Source organism: Pogoniulus pusillus, chromosome 16 (assembly GCF_015220805.1).
Source record: "Pogoniulus pusillus isolate bPogPus1 chromosome 16, bPogPus1.pri, whole genome shotgun sequence".
In the NCBI taxonomy this organism is placed as follows: Eukaryota; Metazoa; Chordata; class Aves; order Piciformes; family Lybiidae; genus Pogoniulus; species Pogoniulus pusillus.
Window position 1 is genome coordinate 13,632,701 of NC_087279.1, and position 21,883 is coordinate 13,654,583.

Sequence of the window (21,883 nt, forward strand, 5' to 3'; positions counted from 1 at the left end):
GAACTGCACATTGCTGCCCCCCATGATGCCCTGGGCCGGGAGGGAGCCAGGGGACACGCACCTGGGCCGGTGCGTGCTGCTCCCTAGCCACATGCACACAGAGACACGCCGGGAGCCCAGCTCACCTCACCGGGCCAGGCAGCAGCTCTGCGCCGGGGCTCTTCCTCCTCCCCTGCCCCCGCTCACCCGCTCTGACGTGCGCCATCTGGTGGCGAGGCGGTGCGGGGCTGCGCAGGCGTCCAGCGCCCCGCGGTGGCGCTCGGCGCTGCCGGAGGCTGCGGAAACGAGTGCGGAGGCGTCGGAAGAAGAAACGATTCCACGAGATTTTAACGCCGGCACCGGGTCAAAAGGAAGTTTTCAGCAGCTCTTGAGCAATTCAGACTCCATTCTATACAATACGGCCGCTCTGCCGCCACAAAGCTGACCTGAGGCAGCCCGCTGAGTCTCGTTGAGTAGGGTTATAGGTTGGGCTTGTTGATCCTGAGGGGCTTTACCAGCCTGGATGTTTCTGTGATTTTGTGATCCTGTTTCCACACTGACTGGAAGTGAATCTTCAGTGGAAGTGGTTTTTTGTTTTTTTTTTTCTTCATTAAAAATGTGGGAAAGGCTGAAAAATAGGGACACGGATGGAAACATTTTGGGTTTGTTTGGTTTGGTTTTGTTGTGGATGCTTGGAGCTGGTTTATCGGGGGTCAGAAGGATTCTGCCACGTGAGGGCAGGACACTGCCACCCAAGCCTTCCAACCCCACTACCAGACACAGTCCAGCTCGTCCTCGCAGTCAGAGCACTCCAGTATCTGAAACACAGAGTGGGAGCTGTGGCAGGGTGCTCTGCTGGGTCCAACCAAGCCCAGATGGTCACTGCCTGTGGAGACCCTGTACCAAGGCCAGACCCTTGAGATGCTCTGCAGATCGCCACAGAGACCAGCCAGGGTCTGCAAGCAATAAAAATTCGTGGGAACAGCCCTGGAAGTCTGTGATGGTCAGCCATGGCCCTATGGTGTCCAGAAAGGGGGCTTGGGGCAGAAAAGGTCCTAATGTTTCCCCCCATGGCACACCTTGGAGTAGAGGAAAGCCACAAAGCCCTGGCTGTGCTGTGGAGGCAGGCAAGCTGAAGACACTCTTGAAACAGGCTTCCAGGATGCTGTCCTTGTTGTGCTGAAGCAGTCCAGCTCTACTGCAGGGACACAAAGGTGCTCTTCAGACTCAGCAAGGAGCGGGTAGACCCCACAGTGCGAGACCTAGGGTGCAGTGAGGGCTGCCTGGCACGGTGGGGAGAACAGGCTGGGGACTGAAGCACATACCTCATGCTGGTGATGGCCAGCATGACTTGCTGCTGCACTGTGGTGTCCAGGCAGTCAATAGGCTTCTCTTGCAACATCATCTGGGAAGCACAGCAAGATGGGACAGGTTAGAACAGGACAGTGTCCTTCACCCAGCAAGAGCCTGCTGGACTGTCAGAGCCCAGGTGCCCCCACCTAGCACGCGGTGGTGTCAGACTCAGACCCACCCCATGGTAGGGAGGGCTATGCCAACCAAAGAGCCACAGACTAGCTGAAGGACCTGCAGACATTGTTGGGTCCAAGCCCCATCTCCAGCAGGGCCACCTAGATGTCATTGGAGCATCTCCAAGGATGAAGACCTGAAACAGCACTCATCCATGCCCAGCTGTTCATCTGCAGCCCTCTCCTAGCCCCAGGACTCTGCCCCTACTTCAGCCTGACCGGCCCTTCACCTCAATGGCCATCATCACCTCCTGGGAGAACAACACTCCTTGTAGGGTGGACCCCACGCAGAAGGTGCAGAGGGAGGCCATAAAGACGAGCTTCTGGCCCTCTTGCTGCCAGCCAGTGAGGGACAGAAAGACAGACAGTGTCAGTGTGGAGAGACTGCCAGTGGCGTGCCCAGCACTGCCCCAGCATCTTCAAGCTTTGGACTGGCTGGGAGACATGGGCACAGCCTCACAGAAGTGGGCACAGATACCTCTGGTCTGCACCTGATGAAGCCTACGATGGCATTCAGTGTGCTCTCATCCTGTCCGAGCATTGCCCAAGCAGAGCAGGACAGGGTTGGGGAGCAGGTGAGAACAAGAGTCAAGCCCTCTGCCTAGATCCTGGGAGAGTTCCTCAGCACTTGCTTACAGCCAGGGCACCGGTGGCACGGGAAGGGGATCCTGGTATGCCTGGGCAAGGGGCATTAGCACAGGTTGGGCAGCCCCTGCCCGCACCCCACACCCCTCCTGAAGAGGCTGGACTAAGGGCAGGGTGCCGAGGGGTTCTCTCTGCCATCCAGCAGGAGGGAGTGCGGAGAGCCCCGGCCGGGAAGCGGCTCCAGCTGCGCCCTGCCTGCGCTGCCCGGGCCCGCACTACAACTCCCGGCGTGCTCCGCGGTGGCTGCCGCCGCTGCGCCTGCGCCGCACTCGAAGCTTCCAGGCGGCCGGCGCGGTGTGCGCTGGGTAGAAGACGGGCAGTCATCTCGGCGCCATTTTGTGGCGAGGCAGTGAGGTGGCGTGTGTGTGTTCGGCGCCCCGGGGTGGCGTTTATCGCTGCACTCTGCGCTTGCGAATTGCGACGGCGACATGGGCTCGGACAAGCGGTGAGCGTGGGTGTAAGGGCTGAGGGAGAGGGGTGGGATGGAGAGAGGGAAGGGATAGTTGCGCGTTCATCTCGGTCTGAGCTCGGCCCCGTGTGTCACGCAGCGTAAGCAGGACGGAGCGGAGCGGTCGCTACGGCTCCATCGTGGAGAGAGAGGACCGTGATGAGCGGGAATCTCGGAGCCGGCGCAGAGATGACTATAAGAGGTCTAGTGAGGAGCGCCGCGGTGACCGCTACGATGATTACCGCGACTACGATAGCCGCGACTACGACAGCCGAGATTATGACAGCCGCGATGGCCGAGACTGCCGGGACTACGACAGCCGGGACTACGACAGTCGCGACAGCCGGGACTGCCGAGACTACGACAGTCGCGACAGCCGGGATTGCCGGGACTACGACAGCCGGGATTGCCGAGACTATGACAGCCGGGACAGCCGAGACTACGATTGTCGGGACTACGATAGCCGAGATTGCCGAGACTACGATAGTCGCGACAGCCGAGACTACGACAGCCGAGACTATGATAGAGACTACGATAGCCGCGATTACGATAGCCCTGAGGTGAGTGGGGCAGACGAGCCGGGCCGGAGCCCTGGGCTCTGCGTCACGAGTCCGCTCTGGCCGCTCCGGGGGGGAGGGAAGGGGCCACGGCGGGCGCTGTTTGGCTCACCACAGCCTGGGGTCCTGGGACCGGGGTACCGCAGTGCACGGTGCCAGGGTTGACATCCCGGGGGTTTTCTTGAGTGAAGATGAGAGGGGAAATTTGAGCTTGGTGTTTAGCCCGAGGGCGTCAGGCTCAAACCCGAGGAGGATGGTCGTACGGGCATTCGGTGGGTTTGGTTTTGCTTTGTTTTCGCTGGTTTTGCGGGGGCCGGCTGCTATAAATTGCGGTAGTTAATTCTGGGTGCTGGATTCTCAGAGGGAGCGGGAGCGCAGGAACAGTGACAAATCAGAAGATGGCTACCATTCTGATGGCGACTATGGAGAGCACGACTACAGGAACGACATTAACGATGAGAAAGAAAGCAAAACCATCATGTTACGTGGCCTTCCCATCACAGTTACAGAAAACGATGTAAGTAACCAGGAGAGGACTTTGCTTTTCTTGCACTGTGGGACGTCTGCAGCTTTGCGCTGGCAGGTCTGCGCGGTGGCTGCTGCTGCCATTTTGTGTAAAGCTGCATCATGGTGGCCGCTTCTCTAACGCGTTGGTCGCGCTGCCATTTTGAATCCCAAAATGATCTAAACAGCTACTGTTAAGTAGCAGAGGTCACTTGAATGTTAACCAGTTTCTTTAAGACGCAAGGATTTGTGAGCAGTCTGTCTTTAACACGTTTGGCTGCTTTCCCTAGGAGCGGATTTTTAAAGTACCTGCTCTGCTCTATTTCTGTATAGGAGGGAAGAGGCAGATTTTTTTTCTTCTTGCTCCTCCCCTCTCCCTTTCTCCCCTCCCTCGGGAGAGGCGATGGAGAAAGAGACAGAATAGGTACTTGGATTTTTCCAGGTTTTTATTGAGGTCCGAAGTTTTGACTGTTCGATGGGCTTAAGCACAATTCCCAAGCGCCTCAGTTGAGTACAGTTCTGCACAAAGTTGCTTTGTGTGGATACAGCTGTGAAGGTTTTAAAATGGCTGCTGCGAAACTTAAGGAGCAAGTATAGATGAGCTTGGTACACGGTTATTGAACTTTTTTAATAAAAAGATGTTGAGGCTGATGAGCTTTCTTATTTTTCATTATTTTGACGTTTCTTTGTGACTTGATGGAAGGAAAAGATAAAAGCCTATGACCATTGTTTGATGAGTGAGTGGGAACTATCTAAATTCTGGGCTATTACAGTTTATTTCCAGGCAGATTCTGTGTCTACCTCCAAGGTTTTTTGTACGTTGACTGCTTGCTTACACAGTGAATCCTTCTGCAGCATTTCTGCAGTGGATTTTTTCTTTGACCTTGATTATTCACTATCCTAATCTCGAGTGTTTTTTTTCGTTACTGTGTGTTGGTCTAATATTTATATAAGTGTTTGGTAAACTGTAGACTTCTCTGTCCAAATGATACAAGCCAATCTGAGATTACATGGAATCTTTCAAAGCGGTTCTTTTTTTCTGTTCTATTGGTGTTGCAGTTCTGCACGTGCACAAATAACTAGTGTAATACATGAGACAGTTTAGTTCTGGAGCCATCTTCAGATTGTAGATGGTGCATTTTGGAACTACTGATTCTTAATTTACCATTACTTTATCACTTCTTTTTTTCAGTTTGTTTTTTTACATTTTTCGTGAAAAAAATTTCACCTACCTGTAAGCAGGCAGTTTCAGATCACTTTTGAGTCTCCCGAGTAGCCCTATTCTATGGAATGTACTGTGAATTCCTAATAGCTGCTGAAAAACTTCCTCTTGTTCCTTTTTTTTCCCTACATGTGCCTCCACAGTAATTTATGTGGTAAATCACTGTGTAGTATGCCACACTTTTGCCACACATGGCACAGTGTGCTGTAACTACTATGTAGTATGCCACAGCTGGAGAACCAATGTCTCTGGCTTTTTCTGTCATGTTCTTCACAAATCTACTTTATCTGCAAAAACTGGAAGAGGAACTGGTATGATAATGAGAACTTTAATATGAGATAATACATACATCATGGAAGCCTCACTGCATAGTGTTGTTCTTTCTTTGCTAGGAGCCAGGGGTATTTATAAATAGAGACTTGGAGCAAGCACAGTATTTGCTGAATCTTGCACTAATAACCTTCGAACACAAGTTTGTGGGAATTTGACTTCTGCATGTCTCTGTGGCCTAAGTGAAGATGGCAGTTGGTTTAGAAACACAGCAAAGGCTTGTGGGTTCTCTGGTGCTCATCAGTTTCTTGGAGTCTCTGTAAAGATTTTTCTTTGAGATAGTGTTGAGAATGTCATGTTTTTATGTACCTATGTTTCTGTGATTGTCCTGATTGCCAAAATGTGGAAATTTAACTCTATTGATTAAAATCACACACAGATTCGCGAGCTTATTGAGTCCTTTGAAGGTCCTCAGCCTGCAGACGTGAGGCTGATGAAACGAAAGACAGGTGAGAGCTCTCAATACAGTTTTTGACATCAGCTTCCTTTTCCCCAGCCCAAAAGTGTATCCAGAGTTGTCCCCAAACTGCAAGCACATGCAATAAAAAAATAAAAGGTTTGCCATGGCTAAGGAATGTGGCTTTTTGGAAGACTTATAGATAGCTGGTCAACATGTTAAAAGAAGTCTGTCTACAGGGGTTTTTGTTAACAGGTATTGGTAAGTAATACTAGTGTAAACCCATTTTTTTGTAGTTTATAGTCTGTTGCATGGTTACCTTTAAACATGGATTCAAATGGAGTGAAATGTAGCCAGTTAAGGGAGCTTGGTTCCTTGCCATGGCAAAATACCGAGCAAAATACCGATCCCAGCAGTTGACGTCGCATTTGTAAAGCTGCTTTGTCATGAAGTAATGAAGCAGTTGGAGAGAGATTCACCTGTTTTAAAGGAACTGACTAACACAAGTATCCCGTCTATATCTGAATGCTGTCTCTAGGTGTAAGCCGTGGTTTCGCCTTCGTGGAGTTTTATCACTTTCAAGATGCTACCAGCTGGATGGAAGCCAATCAGGTTGCTTCACTCACCAAGTCTAGATATTCCTGAAAATGGAACAAGTCTGTACAGTTAAAAAAAAAAAAAAAAAAGAGAGAAAAAAAAACAAAGGTGGAAGGAGTGGTTTGTTCCATAACTGATTTAAAAGTATGAAAGCTTTGTATATATTAAAATTTCTAACAGTAGGACAAAATACCAGGAAAAATTAGGAGAGAAGATTGGCTGTACTGAGTACTCCCTGGTAAAATGTGCTGATGTTTTAAATTACTTGGCTTCAGTTTCGTTGTCTGGTTCATAAAGGTTTAGCTAGTAGTCCTTGGAAAATCCCAGCTTATTTCCACCTGGTATTTATTTCTCTGTTGCCAGAGAAAGCACCAGAACCGTGCCTTGCATTGATACTAACTCTGAAAATGTTCCATGGCTATAGTGTGTTCCCCCAGTTTAAGACTGTGAACTGGCTCTTCTGGAGGAAAAGTGTGTGTTCCTTGTAGATGCAGTGGAGTAGAGCTCCTGCATATGATGTACAGTGTATTTTGGCTTTTCCAAGATCATGACTTGATAAGGAGCCAAAATGTGATGAGTCCTCCAGTGTCTTTGCCAGTTAGATTTTCCTGATGCACTGCAAACAGTTCTACTTGCTTTTGCTCCTTTTTGAATATTCATTGTCTGTTTCGACAACAGAGCTTAAAAATACCCTCAAAGTGAGCAAAGTGTATTGTACTTTTCAGTTTTTCACAACTGCTGTGGAGATCCTGGGCAGCATGAGAAATGCTGTTTTGTTGGTGTTACACTTAAAGAAATGACACCATCATGGGTTTCTTATGCAGGCAATTCCAGCAGATGGAAGTTGTCATGTGCCTTATGCTGCATGTCCCATACCACGGGCAGGTTCCCCAGCCAGAGAGCAGCCTTAAATTCTCTCTTGCTGACATGCTGCTCAGTAGGGCTGGTGGATGCAGCAGAAAGATACTAGTAAATGAATGCTAAGCATGTTTTTAGAAAGATAATTTTAATATATACAAAGCTGTACAGATGCATAATGTATTGAAACATACTCAAATTCACTCCAGTAACCAGCCACCCTAGTAGTAGGGAAAACTTAGCCTCTCCCCAGCAGCCCGGTTGCTGTTAGATGAAAAAAATGATGCATTGCAACTGTGCCAGCAGCTTTGTTACTATGTGTGCATATCCATTGAGTGCTGGGCCCTCTCACCCTCCCTCCTTCCGGTAGGAGAAAATGGCTTTGCCCTCTTTAGTTGTGCAGAATGTGAGAGCCTTGTTCATGCTACATGCTTAGATCTGTTACAGACCCTCTTAGCAGAAAAGCCACCGGTCCTGGCACTTCTGTGGTACCTCTGCAGTAAACCAACGCGATACAAAAATAGGTCTTTTGTTAAATTACCTGGGGTTTGGCCTCTAATAGATGCCTCTTCAGATGTACTTCCAGTGTTTGAAGTGTGTTGGCCATGTTTTGAAAGGGCATTCTGCATACCCATGCTTGGCAAAGCCAGGCCAAGAATCAAGGCTTCTCAAATTAAAATCTTAACTCCTCTAAAGTCAGAGTGAGAGGATGTGCTGAAAGCATTATGAACTTTTCCTACACCTGGAGAAGCTTCACTTGCAGTCTAGTTACTCATTTTGGAGAGCTCCTGCCTGAACGAAGAACACAAACCTCTCTAGCAGGCTTCCAATTGAACGGATGCATTAGTCAAAGGAAACTACTCTTGAGTTACATTTCAGTTGATGGCACTTGTAATCCAGCCTTCAAGAAGTCTGAGCAGGTTCCCTTTGGGAAGAGTTTTAATTTATTTTCAAGGGGGTGCTTCTGAAGAAAGTGCTTGGAAAAATAATCCAAATGTTAAAATGTCTGGGGTATTTGGAGTAGGGGAAGAAGCGAAGCGTTCACCTAAGGACACGTTTAAATAAAAAGTTGCTCAGTGCTATACCAGAAGTGAATAGAAATGTGGGGCCAAAGAGACTCCTAGAAATGCATTAATCCTGAACGCAGCTGGTTAGGACTTTGTCTCCTTCGAGACACTTCCTGGTTCCATGTCAGCGTTTAGTGTTTGGCAGCTTTTTTCAACACTCCCTGATTCCGTTTATCTTTGCTCCACATCCCATTCTCTTACTGCCCTCGTCCTCCTCTCTGCAGGATTGGATGGGAAGGGTGTAGGTGGCGGTGGTTGTCCTCCACATCCTCCCCATATGTTGTACTTGTAATTCAGAAGCACTGATTCCTCCGAAGGGTGCTCTGCCACGGGAAAATGGACATGCATGCCTTGATACAGGAATAATTTAAACCACTTTTTTTGCAGAAAAAGCTGGTGATTCAAGGGAAGCAGATTGCGATGCACTACAGCAACCCCAGACCTAAATTTGAGGACTGGCTTTGCAACAAGGTATAGTGCATGTTTTTATCAAAAGGTGTTTGCCTTGGCTTCAGTGCTCTTCACCAGCTGACTAGTTTGGACGAGGTGGTAACACGGTTCAGCGTTGCTTACATTGCTTTATGTCCGTATGACAGGAATAAGGCATGGGAAGTGGAAAGGTCTTGCAGCTCTGGTGGCAAACACAGATATTGTCCCAGAAGGCACAGAGCTGGAGCAGTGAGCCATACTAGAATATGAAATTGGTAAATGATAACTAATGTACTGTTGTATTGCTCCTAGTCTAGAGCACACTGCTGTGTGCTTGTTTGCCCCCAGTAAGTGGAGATAGTATAATTAGGCAAAGGCCAGGCTGTGCTATCAAGCTTTAACTACAGTCTTTAGCCCATGAAGATAGCTTGTTTTCCAGCCTGTCTTTCACTTGAACACTGTTTTTTCAAGTAGTTACTGTGCCTGGGATTTTAAGTTGAAGACCACACATCTAAAATAAGTAAGTCAGGAAGGTTAGGGGAAAAGTAGTTAAGATGTTCTGTAAAGCAGATGTGGTAGGTGACTTTAGCTGCTTTCAAATTATTTTGGTAAGTTTAGATTTGTTGTGTTACTTTATGCAAGTGTCTGATGTTTGGTTTTGTATGAAATACCAGCATTTTCAGATTACCAACTTCTTACCTGGTTTCTGTCATTCCTCACAGTGCTGCCTTTACAACTTCAGAAGGAGGCTAAAATGCTTCCGCTGCGGAGCAGACAAATTTGGTATGTTATGCTCTTTTTGACTGTCTTTGATTTTTGATGGAGATGTTTTGTCCTGTGTAGGAAAAAAACCCACAGTAGGGTCTGGACTGGCTTGTGAATTGCAGAGTTTGGGTCCTGAGTCATGTTGTGACTAGAGTATTTCCTTCTTACCTAGATTCAGAACAGGAAGTACCACCTGGAGCAGCAGAAGCCGTTCAGTCTGTGGATTATTACTGTGATAGTAAGTTTTCTGACTTAACTCTGTGATATGAAAAACAAATACAGGTACTAAAATCCTTCTTGTACCTTGGGACTACCCAGAAGTACTTCAGGAAGCTGTTACGTGCGCAGCTAACATCGTACTTTTCTTTTCTCCTCAGCCATCATTCTGCGAAACATTGCTCCTCACACAGTAGTGGAATCCATCATGACTGCCTTGTCTCCGTATGCATCTCTGGCAGTCAATAATATTCGTCTTATCAAAGACAAGCAGACTCAGCAAAATAGAGGCTTTGCGTTTGTGCAGCTGTCTTCTGCCATGGTGAGGGCTTTACTGATGTGCTGGAGAGAAACAGCTTCTTAATGTTGTTCTGTAGCTGAAGCATTTAGAGCCTTGGAGCTCTCTGAAGGGCCACCCTAATTCACCAAGGGTTAATTGACATCTGTGTCAGAACTTTTCATTAGGAGCTGCAGTTTGTAAAATGTTGGTAGAATATTGGGAGCACATTGTAGCAGTGTGTTGTTTTGGATTGATGGCTGGTTTTGCATTCACATCACAAGAATACCAGTCTGGGATTGTATTACAATTACAAAAATTAAGGGCTGGGGCATATAAAATGGAGAAGGTGCCACATAATTTGGCACATTCCACCTTGAGAAAGAGGATCTTGCTGCTTTCTGCAGCAGACGGTGGGAGGATGTAGCAGCAGCAGCAGCAGCAAAGTTGTTAGTCATGACTGCACAGGACAGTAGGCAACAGCTGTTAATTGAAACATGGGAATTTGCAGTGAGGTACGTGGAAAACCTCTTAACTGCCAGATACTAGTGTGAGGTTACTGAAGAGTGGTAGAATCTCTCTTCCTGCATATATTGAACTTGATGAGTAGCATGATGGTTTTGGACCTTCTTTAGGCAGAGAATAACAGTTTGGATAGAAAGTGCCTCAGTCTCACTTCCTGCTGGCCACCCTTCTGGGGTAGTTTGGGGTAAACACCTTTATAAACCTAAGTTTTTGGAAGATGTTTAATATTCAGTGGCTTAGAGAAAAGAGCATTGCTTGCATGTGGGCTGTGGTCAGTCTTGCTGTATTCTTCTCCCTGCTTATGGTAGGAGGAGATGGAAGTGTTCTTGCAGCTGTAGCTGCTTTCAGAGGCTGTGTGTAAAAGGCTGGAGCTTTTGGAACTTCTGAATCCACTTCAGGAACCTGCCTTTCATAATAATGAGTATTTTTGTTGTTGTAGGATGCCTCTCAACTGCTGCAGATTTTACAAAGTCTTCAGCCACCGTTAAAAATTGATGGCAAAACAATTGGTGTTGACTTTGCAAAGAGTGCCAGAAAGTGAGTTGTGAATAGCAGTTGATTTTTCTCATTTTTATCTCCTCTCCTATTTATAATAGAGATCTGTCATTGTCACCTAGGCTATTAAGATTAGTCACCCCAAAGTTTAGCTTTCTTTAAGTGTTTTGTGTTCCATGCATCCTGCTCTGCACTGTGTGTGAGGAGAGTGAGCAGTTTACTACTGCCCAATACAGGTCTCCCTGCCTATGGCGAGAGTTTGGAACTAGATGATAATTGACGTCCCTTTCAACCTAAACCGTTTTGTGATTCTATTTGTAGTCCTCTAAAGGTCACATTGTAACTGCTTGTGTACATAGCATGCTTGTTTCCTTGAAGTTTTGGTGACTCCTTTCTGACTTCAACAATGAACCTAAAGCTCCTTCACGTGCTAAGCAGTGCTTTGGCTCATTCGTTGCAGTTTGAGTGTTCTCTTAACTGCCAAGAAATATGCGTGTAAGGGCAGAGTCTTCCTGCTGGCATAGGGAGATGCTTCAGAAAAGAGCAGCATTTTCTCAGAGGTATGATTTTTGTGGTTACAGAGACTTGCTTCTCCCAGATGGTAACAGAGTCAGCGCCTTCTCTGTGGCAAGTACAGCCATCGCTGCAGCTCAGTGGTCATCCACTCAGGTATGATTTGGAAGCTCTTGCCCATGCTCCTGCTTTCCTGGAAATGAAAACGTAATGCATACAGTTTCACTGCTGCCCGCTTACTTGAGCTGACCAAAGCAGCTGTGACAGATTTGACCTGACAGGCTGGATCCTAAGCAGTGTTGAATTTGTAAATGCAGTAACTTAACTGTCCCTGACAAAAAATAACTGCTCATATTTCAGCCACAAGCTGGAGAAGGCAGTACCCTTGACTACAGCTACCTCCAGTCAGGACAGGATGGCTACACACAGTACGCTCAGGTTAGTGGTGGTGGTTGTGCTGTAGCTGGTGGGTGGTTGTAATTTGGCATCAGCTTATCTTCTGTGGTCATTTGTTTCTCTTTGTAGTACTCCCAGGATTATCAGCAGTACTACCAAAATCAAGGAGGAGTGTTGGACACAGACACAGCTACCATATCAGGTAGTACTTGTGACAAGAGGCAGATGCTGTTGTTCATAATGATAATTTTGTAGTAGTGGTGTCACACTTCAGCCTTTTTCTGCTACTTGAGTAGGGGGAGGTTTGGCTCCTTTTGTTCTTGGGATGTCAAATGAGTATGTGTTACTGGAGAACTGTAGCAAATTTGTTCCACTGGGACCTCCAGTCTGCGAGACAAGAGAGCAGCCTGTTTGAGGCTATTGACAAAAGCCTTGAACTCCTGAGAACTCTGTAAGCAGCTCTAGCAGCTGTCAGAAGCCAGGAATTGCTGACTTTGGGAGCAGAATATTTCCTCCTGAAAAGGAAACAATTCCTTGTCTGGGTAGAAAATACCCACTGTGTGTGTCTCCTTTTGAGCATTTATTGCCTTGTTTGGCTGCTGGAGCTGGAATTAGGAGCTGAAACTGTAAACAAAGTCATTTTAGCCCTAGGATGAAGTACTGCTTTACAAACTGGTTGGCTTATCCATTTATTGCTGTTTTGGCAGGAGCTCCAGTCACTACCACCACAGCTGCAGTTGTGTCCCAGAGTCCTCAGTTATATAATCAACAGACAAACTCGCCCGACTCACCGGTAATTGCAGCACTAATTATGCTTTGATTTCAAGGCCAGGGTTATGTGAGATATCTGACTTCACTGTTGCCTTTGTCCTGTAAAGTGGGTGGTACAGCAGAGCTGCTTAGTGACCGTGAGTTAATCATAGTGCTGGTCACAAATCATCTGCCATGCCTGTGGTATCTTTGCTCATTAGAGGTGTACTGGTGAAGAGGAGATAGTTGTTGTACATGTGGGGTTGGCTGGTCATGCCTTGGCCTCACTACCCTTGTTTCTTGTGCTTCAGTGACAAATTTCTAATGGAGGTTCCTGGGTTTGGACTGTTTTTCAGACACAGTCAGCGCAACCTACCACTAGCACTCAGGCGCAGACAGCTCCCCCAACTGGTGTAGTCCCTGGAACCAAGTACGGTAAGCGATCAGAGTTTGTTCCTGGGGCTATAGATGCCTGTCACTGTGTAGAAGAGGCGGCTTGGTTTTGGCTGAGTGCTCAGTCATATGTCAAAGGTGAAGCTGTCCCTGGAGAGTGCATTCTGCTTGGGTGATGAAGAGCCCTTTACAGGCATGTCTGCCATCATGGTTGTTAATAGTCTTGGAGTTTTACCTGAACTGTAGAAAGATACCTGTCTGAATTCGACTGGAACGACCATGTCCCACACTTTAATTTTTTTACAGCTGTCCCTGACACTTCCACCTACCAATATGATGAATCTTCAGGATATTATTATGATCCTGTAACAGGGCTCTACTATGATCCTAATTCCCAGGTAAACACAAGCTCTTCCCACCTGTCTTAACTGTTAAGGTCCATTAGTTCCATTTCTCATCATGTGAGTGAAACTAAGGTGCACAAAACACCAAGTGTAACCAGTAATTCTCAGCAGCGTGCCTATGGCTGGAACGTCTCTCTGGTACAGCCCTTCATTTTTCTCCCCATTTATTTTCCTCCCAGTTTGGCCCATACAGGATTCACGTGTCACAGACACTCTGAGCTATTTTGTGTGGATTGCCCAGAAAAGCGCACTTGGTTCTGGGCTCTGGTGAGTCCTCTCTCAGGAGAGGCAAAAGGTGCTGTTAGGCAGAACACCTGTGGGAACAAGGCTTCAGCCATTTGCCTTCTGACTCCATTGTGGAGTCTGCAGAACTTGTTTGGACTCTGCAGATGCCTTTCCATTTGATGCACTAGTCTGAATCAGCTTGCTTGGGTTCTCCTTTGGATGCTTGGCTTGTATGAGGTGTTTACCCATCTGACTCTCTCTCTCTGGCAGTATTACTACAATGCCTTAACCCAGCAGTACCTTTACTGGGATGGCGAGAAGGAGACCTACATGCCTGCTGCAGAAGGTGTCACGTACCAGCAAACAGCTACCACAACCACTACCAAAGAAGTGAAGGAGAAAAAAGAGAAGCCTAAGAGTAAAACAGCTCAACAGGTAAAAAGACAAAATGAGATCATAATTGGGCTGAAATGTTCTGTCAATTAGGATATAGTTCTCTTTCACAGCAGCAGAAATTCTAGGTTATATGGTGGGGCGAATGCCTACAGTTCAGCAGGTATTGTAGAGTGCTGTGGAGAGGGGGGCTAGTTGGCAAGACTTCAGTGCAGAAATAAGCTCTGCATGGGAGGAATGCACAGGGAATTGTGCCAGAAGCAGTGGGAGTATAGCTGAGCCGTCACTCGGAGGATTAGATTGATAAGAAGGGCTCATACATAAAGAGAAACAAGCTGCGGTGTCTTTGAACGCTGTACACAGGGAAACAGCTGCACTACATCCAGTGTCCTGTGATTTAAAAATAAAAGGTGGTGGGTTGACTTGTGCTGGAAACTGTGTGAGATTGAAGCAGTGTCATAGGAGATTGATAGCTGGGAGGAGAGCTGTCTGAGCAAACTGCTCTGCTTTTCAGATTGCTAAAGACATGGAGCGCTGGGCAAAGAGTTTGAACAAGCAGAAGGAGAACTTCAAGAACAGCTTCCAGCCACTGAGCACCAGGGAAGAGGAGCGGAAAGAGTCAGCAGCTGCAGATGCAGGCTTTGCCCTCTTTGAGAAAAAGGTGAAGGTGCTGGCAGCAGAGCACAGTGGGATGTGATGGAGTGTGGCAGCGTTTTGGGCTCATGGCATTCTTGTCTTATCCAGGGAGCTCTCTCTGAGAGACAGCAGATTTTGCCAGAGGTGATGAAAAATGGAGATGATGAAAATCCACTGAAGGTGAGTATGAGATACCTGACAGAGGTATTCCCAGAAGCTACTGGTAAAAAGTTTTAGAGGAGGTCTGGCAGATGCTTGCCTTCCAGCCCATATTTGCACAGCCTCATTTGTAAAAGGCTTTGATGGTCACAGTGGTCTGGTGCAACGCTGTGTGCTGGATGGCTGACATGCATTGAGGAGCTGTGATGTTTTCTAACCTCAAGAACTCAGTTGAGGCTTTAAAGTTTCTAAAAACACCGTATTGAAGTAATTTCTTGGCTAGTCCATATGTTTTGCAGGTGTTGTAGTTTGGTTCTTTTGAGCTGCATTTCATTCTTTGTAAGGAGAGTTACACCCCTCCTGTGCAGCAGATAACAGCCTTTATGCTCCCTTTCTGGGCTGTTCTTTACATTGGTGACACTGCTGTGCTCCCCATAATGCTGTCCTTCCTTCCCAGCGTGGCCTTGTGGCTGCCTACAGCGGTGACAGTGATAATGATGAAGACTTACTAGAAAGAATGGAGAATGAGGAGGAGAAGCTGACTGACTGGAAGAAGATGGCTTGTCTGCTGTGTAGAAGGCAGTTCCCAAACAAAGATGCGCTAATTCGACACCAGCAGCTGTCTGACTTGCACAAGGTACTTGGTTGACACAATTTGGTGTGTGAACCAAACCTGTTCAGAAAACTGTTTGTTACAAAGCAGAAGTACCTGCAGGTGCATTAATTTTCTGTCCCAGAAGTCAGTTACTTACATTAGAAGAGTCGTTGACCATGTCATGTTGTTAATAGAAGTCTCTTGTTTCAGCAAAACATGGATATCTATAGGAGATCGAAGCTTTCAGAGCAGGAACTTGAAGCCTTGGAGCTGCGTGAGAGAGAGGTCAGTATCGAGTAGGTAATGGAAAACCAGCAGAGATGATGTGTTGAGCACTCCTTACCCTAACACGTGTTGCTCAAGTTAATCCCTGTAAACCACTCCCTCCTTGCATCAAAGTTTGGAGCTGTCCTGTTAAAATGGAAAGAAGTGTCCCATATGCCACTTGTGCTTAGCAGGGAAGGGTTCTGCCTCCAGCTCATGGCTACTAGACTGGACCAGAAACTTCCAGTTGGTAGTCAGCAGCTAGTGCACAGGTGTTGTGGATGGGCTGTTCCAACCCTAGAGCAGGTTCTCATGTGTTTGAGGGACTTGATCTGAGGTGTTAGCTGAGCTGTGGTTTTGCAGCTGCAGTAGGTAGCTTTCCATAATAGTTTACTATTCACTTAGTTTACTTTCGGAACTCAAAGGTGAACAGAAGCATCTGAGTCCATAGTAAATGTGGTTACCTCCTGCAGATGAAATACAGAGACAGAGCAGCTGAGAGGCGGGAGAAGTACGGCATCCCAGAGCCCCCTGAGCCCAAGCGCAAGAAGGTCTATGACGCTGGCACAGTGTATGTATCTGACAGCTCCTCAGCACTGCCTTCAGCATGCTGTCAGCAGTTCACTTAACCTCCTCTCTTTTTCCTACAGTAACTACGAACAGCCCACCAAAGATGGCCTTGACAACAGTAATATAGGCAACAAGATGCTGCAGGCTATGGGCTGGCGGGAAGGCTCAGGCTTGGGGAGAAAATGTCAGGGCATCACAGCACCTATTGAGGTAAGTAAAGATGGATGCTTCCTTGATGAAATTTGGTACCTTTTGGGGTTTTCTTAATGCAGAAGTGCTCACTACTTAAGATTGCTTGTTGAAGAAACTGCCATCTACAGCAGATCTACCTCTGTTTCCATTTGCTCCCACTGCATGCAAAAGGTGGGACAGAGATGGAACCAGCAGGGCTGTGTGGCCTGTTCTGTGGCACTGTGAGACAGGCCTTCACCTGTACAGTGCCCTAGTGCAGCAGAGGATGGGCTGCCCTCTCTTGCTTGGGCTGTTGGCTTTCCTGGGCCTGTCTGTGCTCTGGGTTAGGTGTAAGGAGCTGTGTTCTATGCAGCTTCACCTGCTGCTGGGGTGGTTGAAGTGGTGTGAAGCCAGTGAGCGTGGGATGTGTGTCATATCATCTCATGGTGCCAGTACTTGTGGCTTTGTGGGAACCCTTGTGAAGCTTAAAGGTGATGGCAGAGGTGGTGTGGACTCTTTCTGCAGAGCTGATGCTTCTCTCTCTTGCAGGCCCAAGTACGGATGAGAGGAGCTGGCTTGGGGGCCAAGGGCAGCTCCTACGGTGTGTCCACTGCAGACTCCTACAAAGACGCAGTGCGGAAAGCCATGTTTGCTCGCTTCACGGAGATGGAGTAATGGGCGTGACCTGGCCCACAAAGCACTTGGCCAGAAGTGACTGTTAAATGCTGTAGCCTTGGTGGCCTGGCTGTATCCTGGTTATTGTTTAGAGTTGACCATTTCATTCCCCTGGACGTTTTCCCTCTCAGCATGTTAACGCTTCCATGAGCAAGTTGTTTGAACTGCCCTAACTTCATGCTGGAGAGCTCCTGGTTAGACTGAAGGGGGATGCTGGTCTCTAAATGGTCCTGTACATAGTGTAATGTATTTTGTGTGGAGCGTGTTGTCCAGATGTCGCTTCTGCCCTCCAGAGCAGGGGCAGGACCTGTTCGCCGTGGTCTCAGACCATCTCGCTCTCCTCTTGTGTTGTCTGTCTGGTTTATTTTTTTGGAGAACTTTGCTGTACATTTTGTATGATACATCTTTGTATAGACTTTTTGAAGACTTTGATTCTAGTTGCCAGTTTGGCTCATTTCCAAAAGAAATACATCCAAAAATTACCCTATTGCTGTTCTTCGGTGGGTGAATGAAGAGTAAGTTGCCAATGTTATTTGTCCTTCCTGTGGTTCTGCCTCTTCCTTGATGAGACTTCTGCAGTCTCTTCTTCAAGCAGTGCTCCACTTAACGTGCTTGTTTCCACCCTGCACCATTCTGAGGATCTTCATCACAGATTCAGCTTTCTGTCCCTCCCTGTCATAGGTGCAGAAGAGGACCAGCAGAAGTATTCTGCTTGAGAGCCTTTGGGTGTTAGCAACTGGTTGTCTAGTGAATGGTGCCCTGCAGGGGCATGTTGACAGCCTATGTGGCACTTGGTGGAGGTGCCTGAGTCTGGCACAAGGTGTCTGTGCCCCACCTAGGCTTGCTTCCAGCCTCCCTAGGCACTGAGCTGCTGGAGGATGGAACCTCGTGAACCACTGCCTCTCCCAGAGGATTTCTCCCCATGTTCAGTTGTGTTGAGTTTCTCCCCTGCCTGTACTTAGGTGTCACTCTTTCATCCTATGTCCAGGTCAGCAGAGAAAGGCACCTGGCTGTGGGGCTTGCTCAGCTTTCTCAGGGAGGCTGAGCCAGGAGTAGTCATTACCTCTGACCTAGTCCAGATTTGTCCATGGGGACAAAGGAACAGTTTAGGATGGAGCAGGAGCGGCTCCACCACCTTAGGTGCAACTCTTGTGCAAAGTCTTGCAGGTTGAGACCGGCGACTTGTGGCTGCCTCTCAGGAGGTGGCAGAGTGAATTTGGTTTTGCTTGCTGCAGCCGGGCCTCAGGACATGGCCTGGCTACTGCCTCATTTTTGAGGATGCCTGCCAGGAGGTGACCCGGGGTTGGAAAATTTCTGCCTCGGGCGCCGCAGCCTGGCATGCCTGAGTGCGGGAGAGTGGACGTGTCCCCTGCTGGTGTCCTAGCCGGGACCAATGGTGCAGCATGGGCCGTGCCAGCAGGTGGCAGGCGTGTCCCGGCTGTCGCACACGCTTCACGGCGAAGGCTCCCCGAGCATGACGGCGAGCCAGGATGGGTACATCTTGGGCTTACGAGCAGACAGATCCAGGATCTGGAGTCTGTCAGGCTCGGGGACAGACTGGGCAGAGGGTTGAGTCTCAGGATGTGGCATCATGTCCTTGGATCCACGGAGGAAGTCAAGTGGGTTGAAATGACCCAAGAGACAGTTCGGTTTCCATGGAGTGTGATGGCAGGGGAAGGCAGCTTGGTGCACTGCAGTGGTGCACCCCTGTGCCAGCCTCCCCTGCATCCTGGCTGGTGATGCGGCAAAGTGCTCTGCTGCTGTGGGCTGTAAGCAGGGGGGATTTGTGTTCCGAGCAAGAGGGCTTAGTGGGTCGATGAAGTGCACTTCTGCAGCTCGGCTTCTTCCCAGCCCATCGATCCCCTTTGCTGTGCATCCTCCAGCTGAGGAGCAATGCCCTGGGGACGAGGTGAGGAACCTGCCTGTGGAGGGCACAGCACAACCTTCTCCTAGCTCTGCCTCCTGCCGGACTCACTCCCTCTTTTCTGCAGCAAATTGTTGCCCCGGTGCCAGGAGCTGAGCCAGCCCCAGCCACTACTTCCCAGCAGAACAGAGCCGGGCCATAAGGTCCCCCAGTGTCTGCTTCTGGAGACAGCTGCTGGGTGAGGGCACTGCTGCTGGGTGCCCAAGGAAAGGAAGAAGCAGTGGTATGCAGGGTTTGCAGCCCGCTCCCCCTCCTCCTACTGCTGGGCATGCCCTGCAGCCCCTATGCCAGCAATGAAGCAGGGCATGGAGGCGCCAGTGCTTGCCAGCACCCGGACCTCCAATTTAGGCAGTGCGACGTGGCTGTTCGTGACTGAATGTGCTGTGGCCCACTGCCCTCAGAGGGACGTGGTGTCCCTGATTCCCCAGGGACTGACCTCGGGGGGCAAGGGCAGGAAGAAGCTGTTGGATGAGGCAGAAGCGCACAATGATGTGGCAGGACCTTTCTAAGCAAAGGGGAGCTCCTAAGGATACTTGTTCCTCTGGTGCTCTCTCACGATAAGGGGAGCTGCCCCTTCTGATGGCCTGATCCTGAAGCAGGCTCCCTGAGGAGTGTGGTGGTCCACAGTTGAAATATCAGAAAGGGATGGACGTAGGTCCACCAAGAATAGAAAAGCAGAGTGCTGGAGTGAGGTCTTTGGAATGAGGGCACTGACAGGAGGAGAGGCAGTCCTTGGAGAGGCAGAGCTGCAGTGTAGTCCTCCCGTGCCTCAGTTTACCCTACTGTTAAGCAGCAACAGGAGATAGGAGAGGAATTAGGTCTCCAAGCCCCACAGCACTTGGAGACCCCTGGCTGGAGAGCAAGGGGGACATCTAAAGGGACCTTGTGTCCTTTCCCTAAAGGGCCAGCAGGATGAAAGGCAGGTCTGAAGTCTGAGGTTTCTCCCAGGCATGGGACCAGTTGCAGGATGACCTCCAAGGCTTTGGCACCAGACAGGCTGTGGCTCCTGCCAGCATCTGCAATAAGAAGAACTCAAAATCATTGTCAGTCTGGTTCTAAGGTTTGGGGGTTTTCTGGCTGACTTTCAGAAATACTGACATTCAAACTCCCAGGCCTGCTGTGCTCTGGCTGTCCAGGAGGTCCTTGGAGCACTGCAAGCTCCACTGTGCTAATTGAGGCGAGGAAACCAGCCAAGTCATTAGCACGAGCAGCCTCTCTCCTGAGCATTCCTTAATCTCTGGAGTTACCAGCCCATGATGCAGCTCAGTGCTCTTCATGGCCCGCCCCAGGCCTCCCATGCCTGCTTGCCTGGTGGCCAAAACGCTACCTCCAAGTAGGAAAACATCCCTGTATTGCTGGCTGGGACTGTCAAAAGACCCAGGGTGGTGTGCATGGGCGTGCCAGTCTGGAGCAGCAATACATTCATGGGGCACTTGCAGGAGCTCAGCTTGGTGCTGGCACTTGGTGTGGACAAGGCTGCCCTTCCTGTGAGCTCTGCTGTGCCTGGCAGGACTAGCACTGGGGAGAGTTGGGGCCGGGGGCCCACCTTGGTCATGCACATGTGCTGGTCAAACAGGTTGCAGGATGCCCTGGATGGATGGCTATGGTGCTCTGGACACTTTCCCTGCTCAGCCTCACAGGACCAGTGTGAGTGAGGAAGAGGAGATATGTCCTTCATCCTGTGGGTGCTCCACCCAAATGCTGTTTTGACCAAGAGCCTGTTTCTGGCTTGGAACCGCATGGTCCAGATTTCTCTGCTGGAGTGGAACAAAGGCTGGTTTTAATTGACTTGCCATCTGCAGCAATGTGGACCCAATTTGCAGCCCTAGGGGGTGGAGCTGGGGGCTCTGGTGCTGCTGGAAGAAATCAAAAGCAGATAGGGGCTGGGATCCTAGGACCTAAAGGCACACCTGGTAAGGTTATCTTCCTGTCAGGCTCTGCCATGGGCACAGGCACCTCACCCTGCCCGAGACATTTGGGTGTCTTCCCAGGACAGGTGCTCTGGCTTTGCAATGATGCTGAAACAAAGAATTTCTTCCCTGCTGTCACCAGCAAGCCTTTGATCACCTGTCGGGCAGCACCAGCAGCCCTGGAGCCATGGCACACTAGGCTGGCACTGTGGCACCAGTGAGCTGTGGGCAGTGGAGGGGAGCCTCTGGGGAAGAGGGCTGCAGGCAGCTGAGGGAGACGGTGACAAGCAAGATACAGACAGGACTCTGAGGACCTAGAGGGCAAACTGACCTCCCAGGGACCTTTGATGCCTGGGAGGCTTGGCCTGTGTCTTGACTGTCTGTTTCCCTCTTTCCTGGTCCTCTATAGGGCCCTCATGCCACTTAGTCCTCTTTGCACAGGAGAGTATGATTGACAAGCAGGGTATGGTTGATAACAGGGTAGTGAACCACCACAGGATGCTGTGCAGTGCTGGGAGTTCTGTGGTGCTGGGAGCAGGTGCTGGTGGGTGCAGATGGTGCCTGGTCCAGCTCAGGGTCCCTCATGGGGGCTTACCAAGCAGCTCCCATGCAAACAGCTGTGGTCCTTTGGTTCTGGAGCCCCTGGCTGGCTATGGAGGCAGCACAACACACCCGAGCCTAGGCAGAAGGGGGATCCCAAGCCTCCTGTGCTGTGCAGTGAGGCACCTGCCTGCCCCTGGCAGCTTGGGCCCCTTGCCAAGCATGGGAGCAGGGGGGAGCTGCTCACTGTCTCTGCGGGGAGGGAACTTGGATGGGAGACAGCTTCATGTCAGAAACATTTTCACAGGAATTTGTCACCACCTACAAACATCTCTTTTATCCCCCTCCCTTTTTTTTCCCTTTAACACCAACCAGACCCGAGGGTTGGTGCATGCCTGCAGGTGCAGTGGGGAAATGAAGGCTGGAGCTTTGGGGTTTTTTTTTTGTTCTAGTTCTTCAGAAAAAATGATGTGCTGCTCATTCTCTTCCAAAGCCTGCTTTGTGGGGAGAAACTGCTTCCTGCAGCAG

General features: G+C 49.2%; 1 protein-coding gene and 1 long non-coding RNA gene across 2 annotated transcripts; one reads left to right on the forward strand and one right to left on the reverse strand.

The window, feature by feature from the left end:
• Window positions 1-365: 365 nt before the first annotated feature.
• On the reverse strand, window positions 366-3,647 carry LOC135182479 (uncharacterized). Its single transcript, XR_010305226.1, has 3 exons — window positions 3,268-3,647; window positions 1,305-1,384; window positions 366-1,177 (listed from the first exon to the last, which is right to left on the reverse strand). It is a non-coding gene; the product is annotated as an uncharacterized LOC135182479 (long non-coding RNA).
• Window positions 2,463-17,513, forward strand: RBM5 (RNA binding motif protein 5). The gene is made up of 24 exons (XM_064156613.1): window positions 2,463-2,595; window positions 2,699-3,158; window positions 3,517-3,672; window positions 5,591-5,660; window positions 6,147-6,220; window positions 8,518-8,601; window positions 9,282-9,342; window positions 9,497-9,562; window positions 9,702-9,862; window positions 10,782-10,879; window positions 11,419-11,506; window positions 11,711-11,788; window positions 11,876-11,948; window positions 12,454-12,539; window positions 12,853-12,931; window positions 13,196-13,287; window positions 13,789-13,953; window positions 14,426-14,572; window positions 14,656-14,727; window positions 15,164-15,343; window positions 15,512-15,586; window positions 16,039-16,136; window positions 16,216-16,345; window positions 16,856-17,513. The coding sequence occupies exons 1-24, from the start codon at window positions 2,579-2,581 to the stop codon at window positions 16,979-16,981; spliced, it is 2,736 nt and encodes a 911-aa protein (XP_064012683.1). The 5' UTR covers window positions 2,463-2,578; the 3' UTR covers window positions 16,982-17,513.
• Window positions 17,514-21,883: the final 4,370 nt, after the last annotated feature.